General features: G+C 36.5%; 2 protein-coding genes across 2 annotated transcripts; one reads left to right on the top strand and one right to left on the bottom strand.

Moving 5' to 3' along the window:
* Positions 1–4,819: 4,819 nt before the first annotated feature.
* LOC120629956 (tubulin-folding cofactor B) lies at positions 4,820–8,785 on the top strand. Its single transcript, XM_039899050.1, has 5 exons — positions 4,820–5,085; positions 5,836–6,035; positions 6,746–6,889; positions 7,367–7,525; positions 8,477–8,785. The coding sequence occupies exons 1-5, from the start codon at positions 4,963–4,965 to the stop codon at positions 8,592–8,594; spliced, it is 744 nt and encodes a 247-aa protein (XP_039754984.1). The 5' UTR covers positions 4,820–4,962; the 3' UTR covers positions 8,595–8,785.
* Positions 8,786–13,092: 4,307 nt separating this feature from the next.
* Positions 13,093–21,041, bottom strand: LOC120630030 (pleiotropic regulator 1). The gene is made up of 8 exons (XM_039899151.1): positions 20,811–21,041; positions 19,068–19,192; positions 17,958–18,179; positions 17,152–17,238; positions 16,030–16,115; positions 15,337–15,531; positions 13,843–14,163; positions 13,093–13,334 (listed from the first exon to the last, which is right to left on the bottom strand). Exons 1-8 carry the CDS (start codon positions 20,924–20,926, stop codon positions 13,143–13,145), a joined length of 1,344 nt encoding a protein of 447 aa, XP_039755085.1. The 5' UTR covers positions 20,927–21,041; the 3' UTR covers positions 13,093–13,142.

The following is a 21,041-nucleotide window of genomic DNA, read 5'->3' as shown; positions in this document are numbered from 1 at the left end:
GCAGCTTACACATTAAAATTATTAAAATAAATGATTGAATTTTGTAAACTCTTTATAACGATAATGCATATTGAAGTAATAGAGTTGATAAATGGAGAGAGAAACTTCCTATTACAAATTTCTGTAATTTTTTGGACAAAATCCACCCACCCTTCACGGCTTATAGAATTTTTCCTTTTTTTTCCATATTGTGGACACGTTAGAGCTATTTAATCCAAAGCGTCTATAAACATCGCTTATTTTCTCTCTCGTCTCTATTGCGCGTATCAGTAGGAACTTTTTCGACAATACACAGTGCCAGATTAACCTCGTAGCAAGAGTAGCCATTGCTACGGGCCGCGCGAGAAGGGGCCCGCGTATTTAAACCACTTATCCCTGCCTGAGCTTTATTTTTTAAATGAAACTTATTAAGATGTGGTATGATGAATTTTTTTTATGTCACGTCCTTCTAAGACAATCCACGCCACTCGGTACCCGATTATTTCCTTCGCGTATACCTATAATTTAAATAATTTCATACGGTAAACGCAAAATTTCTACAAAAAGTCGCTTTTATAAACGTGTAGAATTATAATCGGCCTGATGATCAGCTCTACAAAAAGTGCCGCATATGCAAACACTCTTACCTAACACTTAGTGTGGATGTGTAGCAGAATTGAAATGGCTCAATTTGAATTGAAAACGCTCGACTTAAAATGATCTATTTATTTGTAAGATCTAAGTCTATATTATTTTTAGTAAAATTTAGGAACCATATAAGCTGTTTTCAAGAAGTAGGTATACAGTCGCTATAAGGCTGATGTTAAAGCCAGGTTACTAATTTCGGCATCGACGGTATAGCCGAAGCTTACTTGGATAAAGCGCTCAGGCCGCGATTGCCAGCGCAGGTTCAAATCCTGTCGGATCCGAAAATTTTTATATGCATTTAAAATTTATACAATAGGTATACTGAGATAGCAGTTATGACAAAAAAAAATTAGGAAAACGGTTGACCTTAAATGGCCATCCCTGCAACTTCCCGCTAATTCCATAACTAAGCGCGCGAAATTGCACTTATAATTTACATTTTGTCATTGTCATTTTGAGCTCAAAGAGATAGCTGTTAGATATAACTTTTCAAATCGCAATAACTTTTAATGAATGATTTTCACGTTCTCGGTTGAGATCGACGCGGTTTTTTAAGCCTCATAAATGATAATTAGGTTTGAATTGATCGAACTAGGTATTTCGAAGTAAATCCGAAAAAACAACTTTTTTTTTGTTTTCTTTCGACAACGATAACTCTCGAACGAATCAACCGATTTTGATTTCCAAAACAGCATTCTACGTGGTTTTTTAAAGGTTAAGATAGTGCCGTTAGGGAGTGATCCCAAAAAACTTTTTAATTTTTTATTTTCGAGATTTCTCAAAATCTGGTTCGAATTAGTTCAATTTTAAGGAAATCTAATTTGGTCGAACTCTTCGGAACCCTGTTTAGTTCATTCCAATCGATCAATCCTTTCAAAAGTTATAAGAGGGGCACATACACACATACGGAATGTATCAATGTATGGAATATAAGCTATACCAACCAAAGAAGATTTCGACGCTTTAGGGAGTTTGTCGTTAAATCAAGCGACATTATATATAAATATTATCTACCATTATTACAATCACAGAATTAAAAATTTAGAGAATCCTCATTCCTTATTGTATGCAGTGCATTGTGTGCAACTAAAAACGCCCCGCGCACGTCTCATTTCACACCCGCGGAATGTTGCTAGCTCACAAACTTCTTATTTTCCCATTTAGAGGTAAAATAATTGACTGTGTGTGAAGTGACTAACCGTTTGTTCAAGTGTTTTTTGAGGCTTCAATATTAATCGTGCACACGGTTTCTGTGTGTTCTTAATTCTGTGATTACAATGTTAGCGAGGCAACTTCTATAGTGATATAATTATTTTGACTTTCTTGCTGGTCATAAATCGTGAAATTCGCGTGACGTAATTTATGAGTCAATTTTATTCAAGATATTACCAAAAACCTCTACTGCTGGTTAACGTTATGTGATAGCAGTGATAGTAAGTAAAAAAAAAAAATCAAAATTCAAAAAGAGCTTTTTGTGAGGAATAAAATAATTTCATATTACATCCATCGGTGTCCTGTGTAAACCGATGAAAACTCTCAAATAGTTTCTGAGATTAGCGCGCTTCTATAGACCATATGCAATTGGCCTGACCCAAAATATTTTGGTTAAAAGCCACGTCACTTATAAAGACCGCGTTGAAGGACTTTCAAATATGTTATTTATAATAACCGAGACAATTGCTTTTTCAAGTGTTTTCGGCACGTGGTGATTTCTTGATAGACCTGACATGACCTTGGCCTTACAGGATGTACCTAATAGAACTTGTTAACTACTATAATTGTTAACTGCTATAGACCAACGAGTCAGTTAAATTATTGCTGGCAACTACGTCATAATGTTATTAGAAGAGAGATACGGTGCGCCTGCAGTGTTGAACTTAAAACGTTCCAAAATTTGTTCCTGAAGCATAATAAAACTAATTATTATATGAATAAAACGCGATAAAAAATTGAACATTTTAGCATGATAAATTAATACTGCAACCCTTTTGCATGGGCATGTGACTTGTTATTTTGTTTATGATATATTATATTAGGAGATGCTTAGAACCACAGCACAATGAGGATACAAACACTAAGATGCGTAGTATGTAAAGCTGCCACAACAAATTCTCGATATACATATATAGTATTAAGCATCATAAGCCGTCTAAAATGAACGGTCATTTACTAAAAAGCAAGAAAATTATACTAAAGTTCTATTATAGGTAACACTCGCGATAATTATTATAATTTATAAGTTCGTGTTTATATCCTCTTTGATTTAGGGCTCCATATCGCCGCTCTATTTTTTTTTAACGCTTTATATTATTTTCACGTATATATGTTTTTAAAGGACTCCTATGTACTTGATTTTGACCCTCTTTAAACAGTCTGATTTCGTTCAAACTTTGTAGACATATTGAGAACCGATGACAATACACTAATTTGATAAGATTATTCAATTTGCAAAATAAGGTTTTTGTCAATTAATAAAATCTATGGACTATAGAATGACAAGAATGATGACAGGACAGGAATGATGAGACTACGATGAATAATTTTAATTTCTAACCATTATTTATAGCCGTTTTCTCTAATATTAACAAATTTGATGGTGAATGGTTTACCGTTTAATTTTGCTATAATAAAACAGTAGTTTAAGAAAATTTAACAAAAAGGTAGAAATTAATTTGTTTTTGTGCCAAGCGTGTGTTTTTTTAGTGTTTTTTAGGTTTACTGAACTCTTAATTTTTTACACTCTTAATATTAGCTTCACTTGTATAATTGTATGGTTGTTTGTATGTTTGTAACCGACATCTTAGGGCGCGGTTTTGACGCATTTTAAACGGACAGATTTCTTTAAAATTTTGAACATCTTTCAAAGACTACTTGATTAGATTCGCCAGGATCTATCAATTTCTTTCCGCATCCTTTGCATGTGACTAAGAGAGATAGAGCAAGTTCGCAAACTATTCCAGGGACTTTCTCTTTGATCGGGCACTCAGCTTAGCACATCTGCGTAGGGACTCTTTGGTAGTTGCGTCTTGCTCAAAGTATGGAGGGTAGAGGTAAGGTGAGTCATCTTATATGGGAGAAAAGTTGAAAAAGTGTCCAGTTGTATGCGCTAAATAACAGTTCAAAAATCCTCCACAATGGCGCTGGTGGATGCACAGGGTATGGTATGAATGTAGCAATCGTAGATGAATTGAAGTATGCCGAGTTAAAAAATTTAATGTCATTATCGACTAAAGTAGTTAATTATTGAGAATTTCAACAACTTACGTTGTACAAAATATTGTGGTAAATATAACCTTACTTCCTTGTTTATTTTTCAAGCCTACTCTAACAATATTTGGTTTGGCGCTTCTTTTAAGAGTTACCTTGATGCATATGTGGCGCCATCCTAATTTAATACATTTTGACGACACTTTCATAAACACAGATGATCCTCCTTACCTCTACCCTCCATAGCTCAAAGCTAACACATAGCAGGCAAAACCCCATGTAACAGAGAATCATTAGATTAAATGATTCGATTACGAACTAACACGCAGTAAGACTGGATCATATGGGATCATATCACTTTTTTGTCAATAACCTTCTACCATTAAGTATCAGTTTATAAAATTGAAAACGTTAAAATCGGCTTTTGAATGGCTTCTAAAATCGAAATTTGACTATCAATACAGCTGTACACATTTATAATTTGGAAAGTTATTATAGTAACTTATAAATATCACGGAATTTATAGTAGATTGGATCAAATAACATCTAAAAGAAAAAAACGCTTTTATAAATGACTCAAACTAAAAAGTAGAAAATAAATAATAGTTTAGAAAAAACATTAAAAATACGCTTTATATAGAAAACCACACTAAAAAAGGGATGCTTTTTAAAATAAAAAAGGAGAAGATAATCCTTCTCATATCTGTCAATGAAATATTGACACACTAACTCTAACTAACAAACTAATGCACCACGAACCACGCACCACGCTTTTTTCTTAATAATTAACACTATTATTCATTTATATTTGTAACAAATTTTCACGCTATTTCTTAATTAAAATTTGTTAAATTTATTTTCAGCTTGGTTTTCTATATAAAGTGTGTTTTTTATAATTTTTATAAACTACTACTTATTATTTTATTTCTCTATTGACATTTTATAATTCCACTGTCAAACTTTATTGGACATCTGGAGACAAGGCTGTACGGTGATGTACCGTTGCATTTTCCATATGCAGATGAATAAAAAAAAATTGACATTGACAGATCATACGGTAAAATCACAAAAGAAGTTGAAAAGGATTACAATAATTAATTGTGTCGGTGTAAATATATTTCAACAAGTATGGAAGGAATTCAAATAATAACACAAGATTTCGTGAACGTACACATAACAAAGTCGGATAAGGATGACACAGCCCCCGTGGAGCGCCGTTTCAAGAAAGATATCACCGTGCAAGATTTTAAGGTTTCGATGATTCACACATTTTTCTTTTTTTTATAAATAAAATATTAAATTGTTCCGTTATTGAACTTTGGATAACATGACACTGTAGATACGTGTAAAAATCACAATATTAAAGATGCACAATATTTAGTAAAACCTGCTTTTATAATCATACTCAATAGAAAACACACTTTTTATTTTATTTGATATTGTTTATCTGGCACTGAAGAGCAATCCCCATCACATTCTTTGTTACACTACTATTCTGTATAAGAATCTTCAGCTTATTAACGCCTAACTGCTGGGAAAAGGCTGTCTCTTCCATAGGTGACAGGGTTCTAGACCATAGACCCACCACACTCACTTTAATGCGGGTTTGTGGGCTTCTACAACTTTTATTACAAGTTAGTGATCCAGGCTGGTACTGACAATACTTTAACTGGGTATTAAGTATTGTGTAGTATTAATCATAAAAGCCTTAATAAACCAACATAGTGTGAATGATCTAAGATCACTTGAATGATAAAAGATGTGCTTAAAAGTTCTCCATAATGATCTCAAACGTGTGTACTCTATGAATCTTCACATAAATAGCATGGTAAAACATGGTGATAATGACCATTAAAAGCCCTTTGTGGAGGATCTTCCTGTCATTAAAACAATTTATAATCTATGTACATATAGAGTTTTACTATAAATAATACTGAGTACATATATTTCAAACCAAGAAAAACTGGAAGTTTCTGTATAAATAAAAATATATATTTACAGACTAAACTGGAAATGGTGACTGGAGGTTCAGCTGCAACAATGAAACTTAAAGTTTATGACAATAAAAACAACTTTGTGTGTGACATAGACAATGATGCAGCTCTGCTTGGATCCTACCCTGTTGATGATGGCATGAGGATACATGTCATAGACCACTTTGCACTAGTCAAGGACTTTGAATCTTCTGATGCAGCAGAAAGGTAACCATCATCTTTATTGCATCTACTGTCTCGGACTTGCAATTTCAGGTCTATTCCATATTAGCATATCTAATATGAAATAGACTTGAAATTGTAAGTCATGTACAGAAGCACATTAGAATGTTTCGAAACATATGGGTTCTAGTTATTAAATTGATAGGAGTGTGTAGTTTCATTGTATGGAGTATATGGATTGAAGAAATTATAAATATTACAAGATAAGGTAGAATGGAATAGAATATTATGAAAATTAAGCTTAATTTGCTATCCTAAGCAGGAGAATTTGTATGGTGTACATAAAAATCTGTATTGAGAATCTGTATGGTGTACATACAGATTCTCCTGCTTAGGATATTAAGAAAATGAAGCTTAGTTTGCTATAGTCTGTGAAAAGCAGGAGAATCTGTATGGTGTAATTTATAATTTCTTCAATCCTTATACTCCACACTAAACAGATCTTTGGCAATGTAACCTCTACGTTCATTTCACTCCGAAACCGGAGCATCCTCAGGAAATGTTGACTTTACAATGAATAATTGTTGTTCATAATAAAGCAAATTAAGTTTAATTTTCGAAATATTCTATTTGATTCTACCTTATCTTCTATCTTTCCTGTCTTGTATTCCACTCAAGGGGAGGTTCAGTGATGTTGTTTATAACTAGGTGTGGTCTCAAGTGTAATTAATGATTGTCCATCATTATTGTTTCAGGTTTCGTCTATCCGAAGAGGAGTATGAGAAGAAGGATGACACGTTACGCTCGTTCCTGCAGCGCAACAAGCTGGGCAAGTACAATGAGGAGGAGATGAACAAGATGAAAGAGCAGCAGCAGAAAGAGTTGGAGGATGAAGCCAAGTAAGGAACTGTGTTATAAACCATCTATTTGAAGCGTTGTCATTTCACAACTGATTAATAATCTTGATAACCTATTGACTGTCAGAAAACTTCGAAAATGCTAAATAAACAGAAACAAAGTTTGATATGCAATGCAATGGTCAGCGCTCATTTCTGCTTCTAGCACTCAGTAACAAATACTTCGGCGTTTGTTGGACACCGCATGTTCGGCGTTTGTTGGACACCGGATGTTCGGCGTTTGTTGGACACCGCATGTTCGGCGTTTGTTGGACACCGGATGTTCGGCGTTTGTTGGACACCGCATATTCGGCGCAAAGCGAGGCCTATCCAATTGCACTTACGCCGAATTTGGTCAAGGATAGGGTTTTCTTTGGCAGGGGCCCAGCGATCTGGAAATTGTTTCAGGTCTAACAACATCAAAAATATACTTTAATGATTTATATGTTTATCTATCTATGATGTGTCCCTGTCCGCCAGACTGGCCGAAGCTGTGCTGGTGGGCGCGCGATGCGAGGTGCGTGTACCGTCGCAGGGTACGCGGCGCGCCACCGTCAGGTACAACGGGCCCCTAGAAGGAGCGCGCGGGATCTGGATCGGCGTGCAGTACGACGAGCCCCGTGGCAAGAACGACGGGTCGTAAGTATCCACATACGCGGCTAGTTGGGAAGACGGTATCATCATCATCATCATCATCATCATCATCATCATCATCATCATCATCATCATAATCATAATCATCACCACCACCACCACCACCACCACCAACACCATCACCACCACCACCATAGCTACATAGAGTAAAGGTTATATATATATTGTACCTTCTACCTTCACGCTGAATCAAGGAAGTACACAGGGGAGTAGGGGATTTCTGCGAGATTTCCAGGCGGCGCAGAAATCTCGCAGAAAATGTATGAACTATCTCAAAAATGTGTGGCGTTAGAATGGCAGACAGACAGACAAAAATGAAACAAAAAGTACAGTTTTGGTTTCAGTATCGATTGTAGAGGGCCCTTTAAAAAAAAATTCAGAAAACAGCAGTGGACGACATAAAAAAGGCCTTAAGGCCGTGTTCCACCACGCTGGCCTAATGCGGGCTTGTGGACTCCACACGTCTTTGAGAACATTGAAGAGAACTCTCTTAATATAAAGCATGGCAACAGGGATAAACTTCTATTCCCCGTTGCCATTCCTCGGCAGGTGGACACGTTTAATTTTTAGCACATAATGTCATACCATAATCTCCTTCGTTCAAGTAAGATATAAATGCTTAAATTAAAAAAATAATAAAAAAAATCTGCTCATATATTATACTTGCCTTGATTATTAGTCAGGCGAGGTGTGTAAAGTAGAGTGTAGTAAGTAGAGTATTAAACGAAAATTTAATGTTGTCTCTGCCGTGGGCGCCCCTAAACCCCCCGCTACACTCAGGATCCAAATCCGTCGTAACGATTGGCATTCATCCTGGAACGTAAGATATTGTATTGCCCACATGCTAAACAATCTACTAACTACTCCACGACTTTTTTTATGGTATTCTAACCTTTATAGAAATAATTATACAAATGAATTTTATTTTCATTACAGAGTGAACGGTAAAAGATACTTCACATGTCCACCAAAGTACGGAGGCTTCGTTAAACCCATGTATGTCACGGTCGGGGACTTCCCCGAAGAAGAACTCGACTTGGAGGATGAGATATAAGCCCCTCAAAACTCTATGTATGCAAAGAATGCTTTGAATGTTGTGTTAATTGCAGTGGTGTCAGGGAAGCATCGATGAGATAAAAATCAGCAAAGTGTGGGGCAGAAGGTATAGGTTATAGTACATTACTGTACATTATATGTATATTATAGTTATATATTATATTTATATATTTGTGTAATTTTTATATTTTAATTTATTGCACCACCTATGTGTTTTTTCCTTTTGCGTCTTTGGCAGAAAAACGCTATGAAGCGATAAGGCCACCAAATTTTACTCTCTTGCTCTTTGTGTATATCTCTGTAATTACTTTTTCTTTAGTGTACAATAAAATTGTATTCATTCCTTCATTATATATGAACTGCAGCAGCCAGCTATATAGGCAAAAATTAGTCCATCAATACCTACTTGTATAATGCAATCTTCTCAAATGATGCGCGGAATAAGATCTCTTTATTTAAAAAAACAGTTGTTGAGAGTAGAATTTTTGAAATTAAAAGTGTGCTTTATCTATAGGATATTTTTTTTTTCAGTGCGGATATTTTAATATGTTATACATGAGCCAAATTTATGAACATATATTTTATTATTTTTATGTTTTACTTAACGATACAGAAATTTACGGTTAAAAAAGATTAGTCCCCGGAAAAGATAATTACAACACCCTGCTCAAAATACTTAAATAATTAAAATTGAAAAACCTTACCACATGCCACACATTACAATGCATTTTTTTTTATCCACTACAAGTTAGCCCATGACTGCAATCTCACCTGGTGGTGATGCCGCCTAAGATGATACTGGGCTATTATTTATCTAGGTAGATACCTATTAGAGTACCTAGTAGAGTAGCCACGATTTGCTTATTTTATTCTCGGACATAGAAAAAAAAAATATATGTTATAATTTTGTGGAAATATATTCTGTTACCGATACAGAACTACCAAAAAAAAAAAAAATCCGCAGTGGTTTCAAAATTATCCTGTATAATCGGCTTTCTATTTGCCAGGCAGTTATAAATTGAAATAAAACCTTTAGTCAGTTACTGCTTGGTTGCCTCCTATTATATCCCGTTATATCTATAAAGTGCTATCTATGGGCTTAAACTTAGTACTTGAATAAAGATATTTTTGACTTTGACTTTGGTCGCAGACATTTTGTACCTCCAATTTTTCCAAGACACCACTGCAAATGCGAGATTTTTTATATTATATTTTTTTCAAGACTAAATTTAGTTAGGTGCTTCTAACATAATCATAGACTATATTTGTACTGTTTAGCAATATTTGCAATTATTATTGTGTAGTTTTTTTTTTTACTTAGTGTTCGGAATATTTATTAAATTATGTTATCTTGCGTTGTACAAAATATTAAGGAGCTGCTAAAATCGGGAGCTCGATATTTTCAATCGAGCAGACTTACTGAATTTGTATTGGGTTTTATCTCTAAAAATCTCAGGAACCAGCTCAAAAAAAAAAACTACAAAATGTCATATGCGGTGTCAAAATTGACGTCAGAAGATACATTTTGTGTGCTGTTCCAATTTAGATGAAGAGTCCCACATTATTATACCCTTTTGCAACTTGTCAGAAGTGATAGTTATTTACAAAATTATAAAACACGTGAGGACTGCATTTAAATAAAAATCAGATTTACATTGAAAGGGTTTCAAATACCATATTTGAAAGTAACTTTTTTGTATTCGATTTTTATTGTCCTATAATTGTTTTACGATCGAGCGATTCAGTTATTTTCTAGTTTTAAAGAATTTTCCAAAAGTGAACGTGATACCATAACTAAATTAACTTAAATTGGCACACGTTGCCACCTTTGTCAGTGTACTCTGCCTTGATTTTTAGTTTTGCGTTCAGGACGAGTTGGTACCAATATGAGTGATGTTAACATTCCAATGGAATGAATTTGTTTGTATTATTATAAAATTACTAATGTCGCACATGTATTAATTTGATCGCAATACTGGTATATTTTTATTTTGAAAATAAAAATATTTATAAACATTCAAAGTCTAGGTTTCTTAGCCAGTGAGGCTAACATACCCTCCCTTAACCATCCTGAAATCGTGTATTTGTAATAATTATAGGGGTCAAACTGTTTTTTATTGCTACGCCCTGACACGGTCTCATGGATATGTAAAGGCATGGATGCAAGTAAATTAATAAATAACCAAAGAGGATACAACACTACGTTTTCCCTTAACAGAAGAGTTTCTTGGTCAATTCCGGGAGGAATGTGTAAATTCACTTTCAGAAATAAAAATAGGGGATGAAGGTTTGTATACGAACAAATTTTATTATCATCATGTCTGGTGGGAGGCTATGTCCGTGGCTAGTTACCCCCCTACCTATAAAGGCGTGCCGTTAAGCCATTTAGTGTTCCGGTGGGTCGTGTAGAAATCGATTAGGAGTATGACTATACTTCCTAACAGGTAAGCCCGCTACCATCTTAAGCTGTATCATCACTTACCGCCAGGTGAGATTGCAGTCAAGGGCTAACCTGTAGAAAAAAAAATTGTAATAATAAAAAAAACAAAAGTCGTCCACTGCTGGACATAGGTCTGTGTAGAGTTCCAAATGCCACGGTGTTGTGCCTGGGGTCTAGCGGCTCCTCGCGAATCATTTGATGTCATCTACTACTACGGCTACCAATCTTAAACAGTGCGAGGTTGCCATTCCAGCACTTTGGCACCCCAACGTCTATCGGTTCTCCGAGGCCCACCCGTCACATATACACATATTAAAAAAAATAGGTAGATAAAACACTTTATTGCACACAAAAAAGAAACAATACTAATGAGAACTTAATTAATTTAAACAAATATTGCTATGCAAAGGCGGTCTTATTGCTAAAATAATCTCTTCCAGACAACCCTTTGGGAAAGTAATAAAAGATATTAAAGGGTAGCAGCGCAATATATAAAATAAACTCCCTATAAATATGAATACATACTGAAATACTGTATGTAATATACAACGTGTAAATGAAAACCAAAATAATACTGCAGACGCTTTAGAGGTAGATTATTTACTGTCTCTGAGACTTATCTGTGAACTAAACGCTAATAGTTTTTGAGTAAAACATTGCCATAGTTTTTACTGAAAGAAATCAGACACAGCCCTCACATCACAGTAAAATCAAGTGACTTTTGTCACTGTTAGGTACGCGTCGCCTAGCGTAAGTACTATGCACAAGTCTTTTATCTTCAATAGGGTTGTCAGAAGTAAACGCTTAGCAGTTTTTGAATTAGTTTGTACGGAAATATATACAGTTATAATATCAACAGTTGCATGCTTCTTTTGATTTAATATTTTTACAGGGGGATTCCTTATGAAATATATTTAGGCACCCTTCAACAGTGTTTCGTAATTCCGTTACACGTTGTATATACGTATAACATAAAAATATATCAATAATATGCCTATGTCTATGAGTTATGTCGGTAACTCCAGTTGATTTAGAGATCTCCTTATTCCGATTTTGATCACGTAGTTACTTCTAGCATAGCGCTCACCATCGCCCGCCGAGTGACCCTGAAACTTCAGTCATCGTCATCACGCACGAAACGTTTTTTATCCCTAGTTTTGATACGTACCGCTAGGATGAGAAACTGTGTGTCCTGTCACATAATATAACTTGAGTACCTTCAAGGCAAGAGTGGATAATCATTTTCTGGGCAAGCGTTCTTTAACCTAGACTTCATCGTTGCATGCAACAAGCATGATTCGTCAAGCGCTTGCAAATCATTATAGGTATCTAGGTATATTGGTTTATGCAACTTGTATAATAAGGGGTATTAAACCAAAGGAGTGGGTTTGGGTGGGTGATAATAGTATCACATGAGGGCTTTAATACCTAATTATCAACAGTTGCACACAAAACTTTATCTACTCCCCGCTTTTATTGTTTTATTTACATTTTTTTGTAAATAAAACAATGGTATGTAAATTACAAAAAAGTATGGAAGAAAAATTTTGAATGCATATGCACGCGCTCGAATGACAATGTTCTTTTTCTGAAATTTATACACATTCCACGCGAGCAGTAAGAAATTGGCTGTCTGTATGTAATATGTATGTAGAGATTTACATACATATTATATACAGACTTCTATTAGGATTCATATGCGAGTCAATTCCTCATAATGGTTGCCTGGAAGAAATCACTATAAGTGATAAGGCCGCCTTTGTGACACAAATTTTAATTGACTTGAACCTTTGTTCTTTTTTATTTATTTCTGTTTTGTTCTTGTGTGCATCAAGTATTTTTGATCGATTGTGTGATTGTCTGTGTGAAAACCCTTTGCGCAGAGGAGATCGAAAGAAAACTAAGGAATTTTTGGATGATATAATAGTTATTATGATATTGGGTGCTTTAATTTTGGCAATAAGCTAACTGTTACAGAATCTTTTTTAGAGAATTTAAAGCATATATATATATATATATATAAAATATTAAAGTAATTAAAATGAAAAACACAAAATGAATATCAAAACGTCATTTAATTCTTAATTGTTAGGATGGTAACGGTTATTAGAACTTCCTCCTCTTCAAGATCTCGGGGCGCCAGTTGACGGGGTGCGTCTCCTCGGAGGCGGATTCGTCTTCTCGGTAGATTTTGATGGTCTTGTCCGCCTCCGCCGTGATGAGGCGCGAGCCCGACTGGTCGAAGGTCAGCGCGAAGATGCCCGCCTCGGAGTCCATGGAGCCCGGTTGCACGGCAGACTGGAACATGTATTTGGTTCTAAGTCAAATATTGCTTTATTGGATAGAAGCAAACTAGTGAAGGATCCTTATTTGTCTCTATCAGCCGAACATCGCTGAAGCGGATCATTTTAAGTGTGTAATTTTAATTATTTATGTATTTCATATAAATTGAGGATGTTATATTTTATATATATATATATATATATATATATATATATATATATATATATATATATCATATGTATAAATAAAAAACTACGTTATCGTTAACCAAGTTGCTCTTGTAACAATTTTAAATAAAAATGTGAGATTGTGATAATAACAACACCCCGCTAACTTTGTTGTGGGCTCTTCTTAGACCAGGGCGCGTTTGGAACCCGCTTAAGTTTTAAGTTGACGAATGAAGTTATCACTATCACTAACATTAGTGTAACATGTAAAATGTATGAACGCTTCATAAATTAATTTTTTCTTTTAATTATGAATTTGAATTTTTTGATTTGTTCATAATAAAAATCAAACTTACCTGCAGCCTTTGGAAGTTGTACCCTGTCCTCCAGTCCCAGCAGTACATGGTGCCGTTGTCCCCCCCACTGACCAGCACCCCCTCCGGGTTGACGGCCATGCAGTTCACGATGGCGTTGTGGCCGGACAGGTTCTGGATGAACTTGCCCTCCGGACACTTCCACTGCTTGATGTTGTCCGGGGACGCGGACGCGAAGGTGTACAGCGTTGGGTGCAAAGCGATCGCGCGGACGGACTTCTTGTGGTTGGTCAGGGTACACATGGATTTGCCGGTCGCCAGGTCCCACAGGCGAATAGTCGAGTCGTGGGAGCCTGTGATAATCTGCAATGAAAAAAAAGGTAGTGAATAGTCTGTTCAGTTACATAGTGTCGGTACACCGGTAGGAGAATTTGGCATTTTACATTTATGCTTTTTTTTTTTTTTTTTTTAATTTTGCTTTAGATTCTATTTGAGTATTTATTATGATACCATAAGAATAAATAATGGTATTATAATAAATACGAATAATATAATAATAAAGACAAGTTAAAGGAATATTTAAATAAAAAGATATGAGTAAGTTTTTTGAAATATTTTACTAGGCGAACGACCTGCTATTTGTTTGTTTACATAAATATCTTCCACAAAAACGTGGGAGGCTTCGTGCATGTCGGACGCGGTTTTTTTCAGTTTCTTCTTTAAATTTATTGTGAAATCGTTTTGGGGAGGATTGGCGTTGTTTGCATTGTGCATATTGTAGTGTTAGTGTCGTTCTTATAGTGGTCGGCTGTTTGTATGCGTGAGTTTTTTAAACATACTATAAAAGTTTAAAATATACAATATTATAATATTTTCAAGAACTTGTGTATATAGGTGGCTAGCTGCTGTGGGAGTGGCGCTGGTACTGCGGTATGGTTTGCGGTAATTTGGGGAAATGTTTGGGGGGCCGAATCCGCCATGTACGAAGTTCCCAGCCCTTTTCGTCAGTAAATTTCACCTGATATTTTAATCATCCATAACTTTTATTACACATATATACAGCTGACATTGGCTAATCTGTGTCAAGCCAGAAGAAAAAAAATCTTCCAAAACTCTACGCAAATGAATGTTTTTCAGAGTCGGGTGTTTATCTGTATATTATAAGTATTTATGTATATTATTCATCACTCATCTTAATACGCATAGCACAAGCTATGCTTACTTTGGGACTAGATGGCTATGTCTGTATTGTCATAGTATATTTATTTATTTTATCGTATATGAGGCTAGCGTAGGTAGGAGATTGTAGCGGTCTCCACATTACAGAACTAGATGGCGCCACAAAAATCCTGCATCGCGCTAGCGAAGTGCTCACGAAGAATGCCTATTTATACAACTTCCAAAAATGAATGTTCGGACCTCGGCCCCCGAGCACGATCACCCGCTCGGAGGAAGATCTTCCTGTTGTTACGGTGGAGCGTATCACCATAGCTCCCGTACAAGATTAGCATGCGATCCCCGGCTCGGCGCACTCACCTGCGGCTCGGCGGCCTGGCACACGAGCGAGGCCACGGTGTCGGTGTGTCCGGCGAGCGTGTGCACGTTGGCCTTGGTGCGCATGTCCCACACGCGCGCGGTGCCGTCGCGCCCGGCCGTCAGCAGCACGTCGATGGTGGGGTGCAACGCCAGCGTGTACACCGCCGACAGGTGCCCGTGGTAGTGGCGGATCACCTGCGCGCACGGACAAACACTCACTACAACTTGCATCTATACATATCTTATATATTTAAAAGAGAAACTATTTAAAACTAAATAAAATCGAAAACGTCCTCGAAACCACCGCAGCGAGGCACAGTTCGTAAGATGCTGGCAGCATTGCCCCTCTGGATGGCCAAACTAATTCGTTGGCCAAGGTAACTGCCCGCTCTAGGATCACCGGTAGACTCGATAACCCTTTTCGATAATTCTTTGAAAGCTCTTGCCTCCGGACCCCACAGTCCCAAAGTCTCTACTCCAAAAGGCACAAAAATGAAGCTGCTATCCAGGTTTTCATAATTACGCCTCTTGGCCTGCTCGGCACTGGTAGCAGCCGCACCCACCATTGACGAGGTGGCCTGGATGTGTTATGCAGCTATATTATTATATATATATATATATAATCTAAATATATATATATATAATCCTTTCTTTTCATAAAACTTTTTAAATTCTAAACATCTGAATACTCACCTTATTGTACTCCAGGTCCCAGCATTTCACTTGCCTGTCTTCACCGCAGCTGAACAAGTAGGGGTGCCGAGGGGAAACTTCCAATCCTAGAACCAATTAACTGCTACGTAATATTGAAGTTTGCCATCCTCATTGTGGGAGGAGACCCGTGCCCTAGTGAGCTGGTAACCGGTTGATATAACAACTAAAGTTCGCACTATGTTAAAACTTTATTCAGGCTAATAAATGCAATTTAAATTCAAAATTCTAAATTCATTTATTTCAAATAGGCCTAATTAATAAGCACTTATGAAACGTCATGTCTGTTGGTAGTGACTCTACCACCGGTTCGGAAGGCAGATTCCACTGAGAAGAGCCGGCAGAAATGAGATTGTTCTTTTCCAACATCATTTTAAACTTAACAATCTTTAGAATTTTTCCGTTTTGTGAGAGATGAGAGCGGGGTGGCCTGCTTCCAAGCAGCCTTGTCGTTAAGGAATTCATCAATCGTGTAGTAACCACAATCTGTTAAATGTGTTTTAATATATTGATTAAACTTAGGTAAAGGTAGATCTAATATTACCTTGGGTATCATGTTATAAAAGCATATACCCATCCCCACAAAGGATTTCTGTACTTTTCTCAGACGATATGCAGATATCACTAATTTAATATATATATTTAGTATTCAACCTAGCAAATGTATGCCAATATTTAATATAATAAATAAAATTAAACATGGTTTATTTCACAGAATTAATAAAATACAGAATCCTCATTCAGCCATTATTGCATGCAGTGCATTGTGTCCAAAAACAGTGCAAACAACTGGCGCACGTCTCGCTTCACACACGCGGAATGTTGCTAGATTACAATCTATTCCCATTTTATGGTAAACATCTAAAACATTATTCATATGAATTAAGTTACTAACTTCCTGTTCGAGAAACACTACTAAAGTGGAGTGGTTTTTGATGCTTCAATATTAGTTGTGTGCACAGTTTCTATATATTCTTAATTCTGTGGTTGATATTATATTTCTCATAATATGGAAAGTATCAATGTATAATGTATGTCAATATCTAGTGTAATAAGTGTATGTTAATCTTCAGGCCAGTGAAAGTCTGTAAACTTGTCCCTTACCTCTGACAGTGCTAACGTGTCCAGTGAGTGACACCTTCAATTTGCCACTTGCTAGGTCCCATATCTTGATCACTCTGTCCGCAGCACCTGAAATAAATTATGAGTCAAAAAATCTTTATTCATTGGACTCTTAAGTGTAGTTATTATTATTTAGCTGGTAATTTTTTGGCCCTAACATCATCATATCAATCGATAGACGTCCACTGCTGAATATAGGTCTCTTGTAGGGAGTTCCAAATTCCACGGTTCTGTGCCACTTGGATCCACCGGCTACCTGCGACGCGTTTAATGTCATCTCTTCACCTCGTTGGGGGTCGACCAATACTGCGCTTACGACTGCGGGGCTGCCATTGGATTGGTCTCGTAATCTAATACTGTAGGTATACGAACTGACAAAGTGGCGTTTTTGTACAAACACTGCAACACTTGGATATACCGGTAGTCAGTTCGGCATCTCTGCAGTAACCTAAACACAGCCCAAGTTTCCACCGAATCAAAGGCTTTTACATAGTCCACAAACGCTAAGCATAGTGGCCAGTTATACTCTTCAGTCTTCTGTATAACCTGCCGCAGCGTATGAATGTTGAACATATATAACTGTGAAAAGTTAGTTGTGTTAAAGGGATTGAAAAAGTCCCCCCCCAAAATGGACGCTAAAGCCTTATTCACTAGGCTTCAATAAATGTATATCCTTTATTGTACACTACAAAAAGAAAAAAAAAGCAAAGAAAATATAACTTGGTGTGCTTATTTCTAGTTGGTACATAACAATCTGTTCCAGACAACAAATACTTATTTTGTATTACCTGTAGCAAACCACTCGTTCCCTGGCTCCACTGCCACACAGCGCACCCATCCCAGATGTCCTGATATAACCCTGAACAGCTTCCATGGTGCGTGCCACTTGGGGCGGGGCATTGTGGGTGCTTTGCGCGGCGCAGGCACGATTGCAGTTGGAGTTGGTGTACTAGGTGCACTGTACGGTAACATTGCACCGTCTGATCCTAGTGCTGCAGATTCTGCTATATCTGGAAAATTTATTTTTCAAGCGAGCCACAAAACCCAGATGACGACCACGACCAGTCTGTCAAGACTGAAACGACTAAGAAGAAGAATACATACTCTTTTGAATTTAAACAAACTTTGACTATAATATATTAACTAAAAAAAATAGTCATTTTTATTAAACATTTACACATATGAAGCTATTTTTTAGCAGATTTGAATATTTTATTTTTATTCTATGGGATGCTTTATAAATCTTTGGTTTAAGTCCCAATATCATTATTTATTTATTTATTAGCTTTTCAAGGGAAACAAACAGTATAATTGTACATAAAAGTAATGCCGTATTTTTGTATCACATAGACCAATGAAGTTTCCACAACTTGGTTTTACATATAACACAATAACATTAACCACAATTGCTTAGGAGTAAGTACCTAGCTAGCAATTATTATACAAAAAAAAGAAAAACTTAATTATTATTAATTATTATATTAAACTTTGTTTACTAGGTAGTGATGGAAATGGATACAGTAATATGCTAAACTACATACATATATACATAAACTGTGGAATGGATCTTGATGGCCACAGATATAGCTTGCATTTTGATGCTCATTGGCTACCTCAAGTACCTTATACAGGTGCATATTATGCATAGGGTAAGGTAATTATATGCAGTGGCGTGCACAGGGTTTTTGACTAAGCTATGCATAAAGTAGGAAGGTGCCATAAAATGGAAAAATCCTTCGCATTTATAAGTCATACAAAAATGTTAGGGTATGCAGTGCTTTTGCGCATATATGAAGTGCACGCCACTGATTATATCTGTTGATTTTCTTGTGTTATTTTATACACGTAGGGCCATGTTATGTCAACAAAGGTAAAAGATTGTACCAAATAAGACTTACCAGTGTCATGAGGTGTGTCAGGTCTGCTCATGGCTTCTTGCTGCTTGACAGCCTGCGCCTTCTGCACAGCGGACATCACTTGCCCATAGCTGTCTCTAGCTTTTACAGCCTTTAAGATTTTTTCCCTTAAACATCAATACACAATTATTATACTTACCTACTGAAATCCCAATGCAGAATCTAAGTGCATGCATATAGTCATCATATCAATGTTTAGTGTCCACTGCTGTGCATTGGTCTTCAATAGGGGTTTCCATATTATACTGTCTTGTGTCACTTGCAGCAATGGTACTTGTTTGATTAGTTATTTATTTATTTTACATCTTGTTAGTTCAGCAGGGCCACTTACACTAACTAGAGGGAACTACATTATTTATGGATAAGACAAATTAATAGATGTTGTCTACAATAAACATTATAAAATACATCTATCTATCTATCTTGTAATGAGGCCCGCTTCAGCGGATGCACTCTGACCCTCTAGGATCTTTTGTGCTCACCCCGTCCTTGTATCCCCTCACCCTAAATAGCCTCAAAAATCCACTCTAAGTGTTTGATTGAAGCTTTTAGGTTGGAGGCACAGTAATCCTCTGGTTGTGGATAGGCCACTCCCAAGAGGTCCAACCGCTTTCTAGCTAATCCGTCACATTCACAAAGCAAATGCTCCATGGACTCTATGTTCTCATTGCAGGCCCCTACATGTAGGGTCATAAATTATGCCCATTTTGAGCAGCATGGACCCTGTGCCAAAGTGTCATGGTATCTTGCCTGTCTCCTACTCAGTCTGTTAATCTTGTTTGGAAAACAAGCTCCAGTTGCGCCTAAGAATTTCTTGGAGTGCCTTAGACCTTCTAATTTGTCCCATTCTGCAGCAGATTTTTTCTTGGCATATGTTGATAGCGCCATGTTCACCACACATGGTGCAAGTGCTATACATGGTTCAGGACCGATGAATCTTCGTTAATATATTATAAAATACATGATATTAATATAGTGTACTATAGGGGTACTCTACGAATAGTATCCCATTGATCATTGCTGTCCAAGAGCACATTGAATGACGACAATGAATGTAGTATAGGTGCCATGTTGGTGCCAGTGTTTCAGGAAGGGACTACGAAAAGTAGTTTTTTTTTCATTGATGAAGGTTATTGTATTTTCATGCACGTATACAACACAGTTGGTTCTGAAGATCTGGAGCATCTGTCTCTTCGTAAGATTTGGCACATTAATTTTAGTTGGTTGCAAGTCCATCTGACCTCAAGAGAGTTGAACTCTAAGCAAATGCAGATCTGGAGCATCGACGTCTCCTTGTAAGATTTGGCACATTATTTTAGTTTGTTGCTAGTCCATTTGACCTTAGCAACCGAAAAGAAATTTGGTTGATGTTGTCCGTCCAACTAAGTGAATCGTACCACCAGTGGGGACCCCAGTATATGTGACGTACTCATTATGGTTTAAAATTTGTTGAGCTCTGTCATTAGCCCTGGTTCTTCAATCATCTCATAACGGATTCGATACATAGTATTTGCACATTATGCTGGAATTCTGAACTCTGGTGCTCAAGCTAAAGAGAGATAGAAAGAACTGCAGGATCTGCCACTGAAAGTTTCTTCGTAGCCGACATTTGGAAGATACAGGGATTTGTAGAGTAATATATAAAGTAAACAGTCCATGCCCTCTAAATCCTAGAAATATGCTACGATACGATACGATAATAAAGTTTAAAATATAATTTATTACGCTTTTTCATCAATTGGAGGCAGCATACTCTGGTTTGATAGAAACATATCGTGTGATCTCTTCAAAGACCTAAACACAAGCGTGTGCACTGAATGTTTTATCACTTCGTCAGCCATTTTTAATGTTTTAAATAGCACCAAATTAAATATTATTCTCACACATAATAAGTATAATTTAAATTAATAAAACTATAACTGAATTCACATTGAATAGCGTCCGCGTTGTTTTGAT

Source organism: Pararge aegeria, chromosome 15, assembly GCF_905163445.1.
Source record: "Pararge aegeria chromosome 15, ilParAegt1.1, whole genome shotgun sequence".
NCBI classification, from domain to species: Eukaryota; Metazoa; Arthropoda; class Insecta; order Lepidoptera; family Nymphalidae; genus Pararge; species Pararge aegeria.
This window is presented reverse-complemented; position numbering and strand designations above follow the sequence as displayed.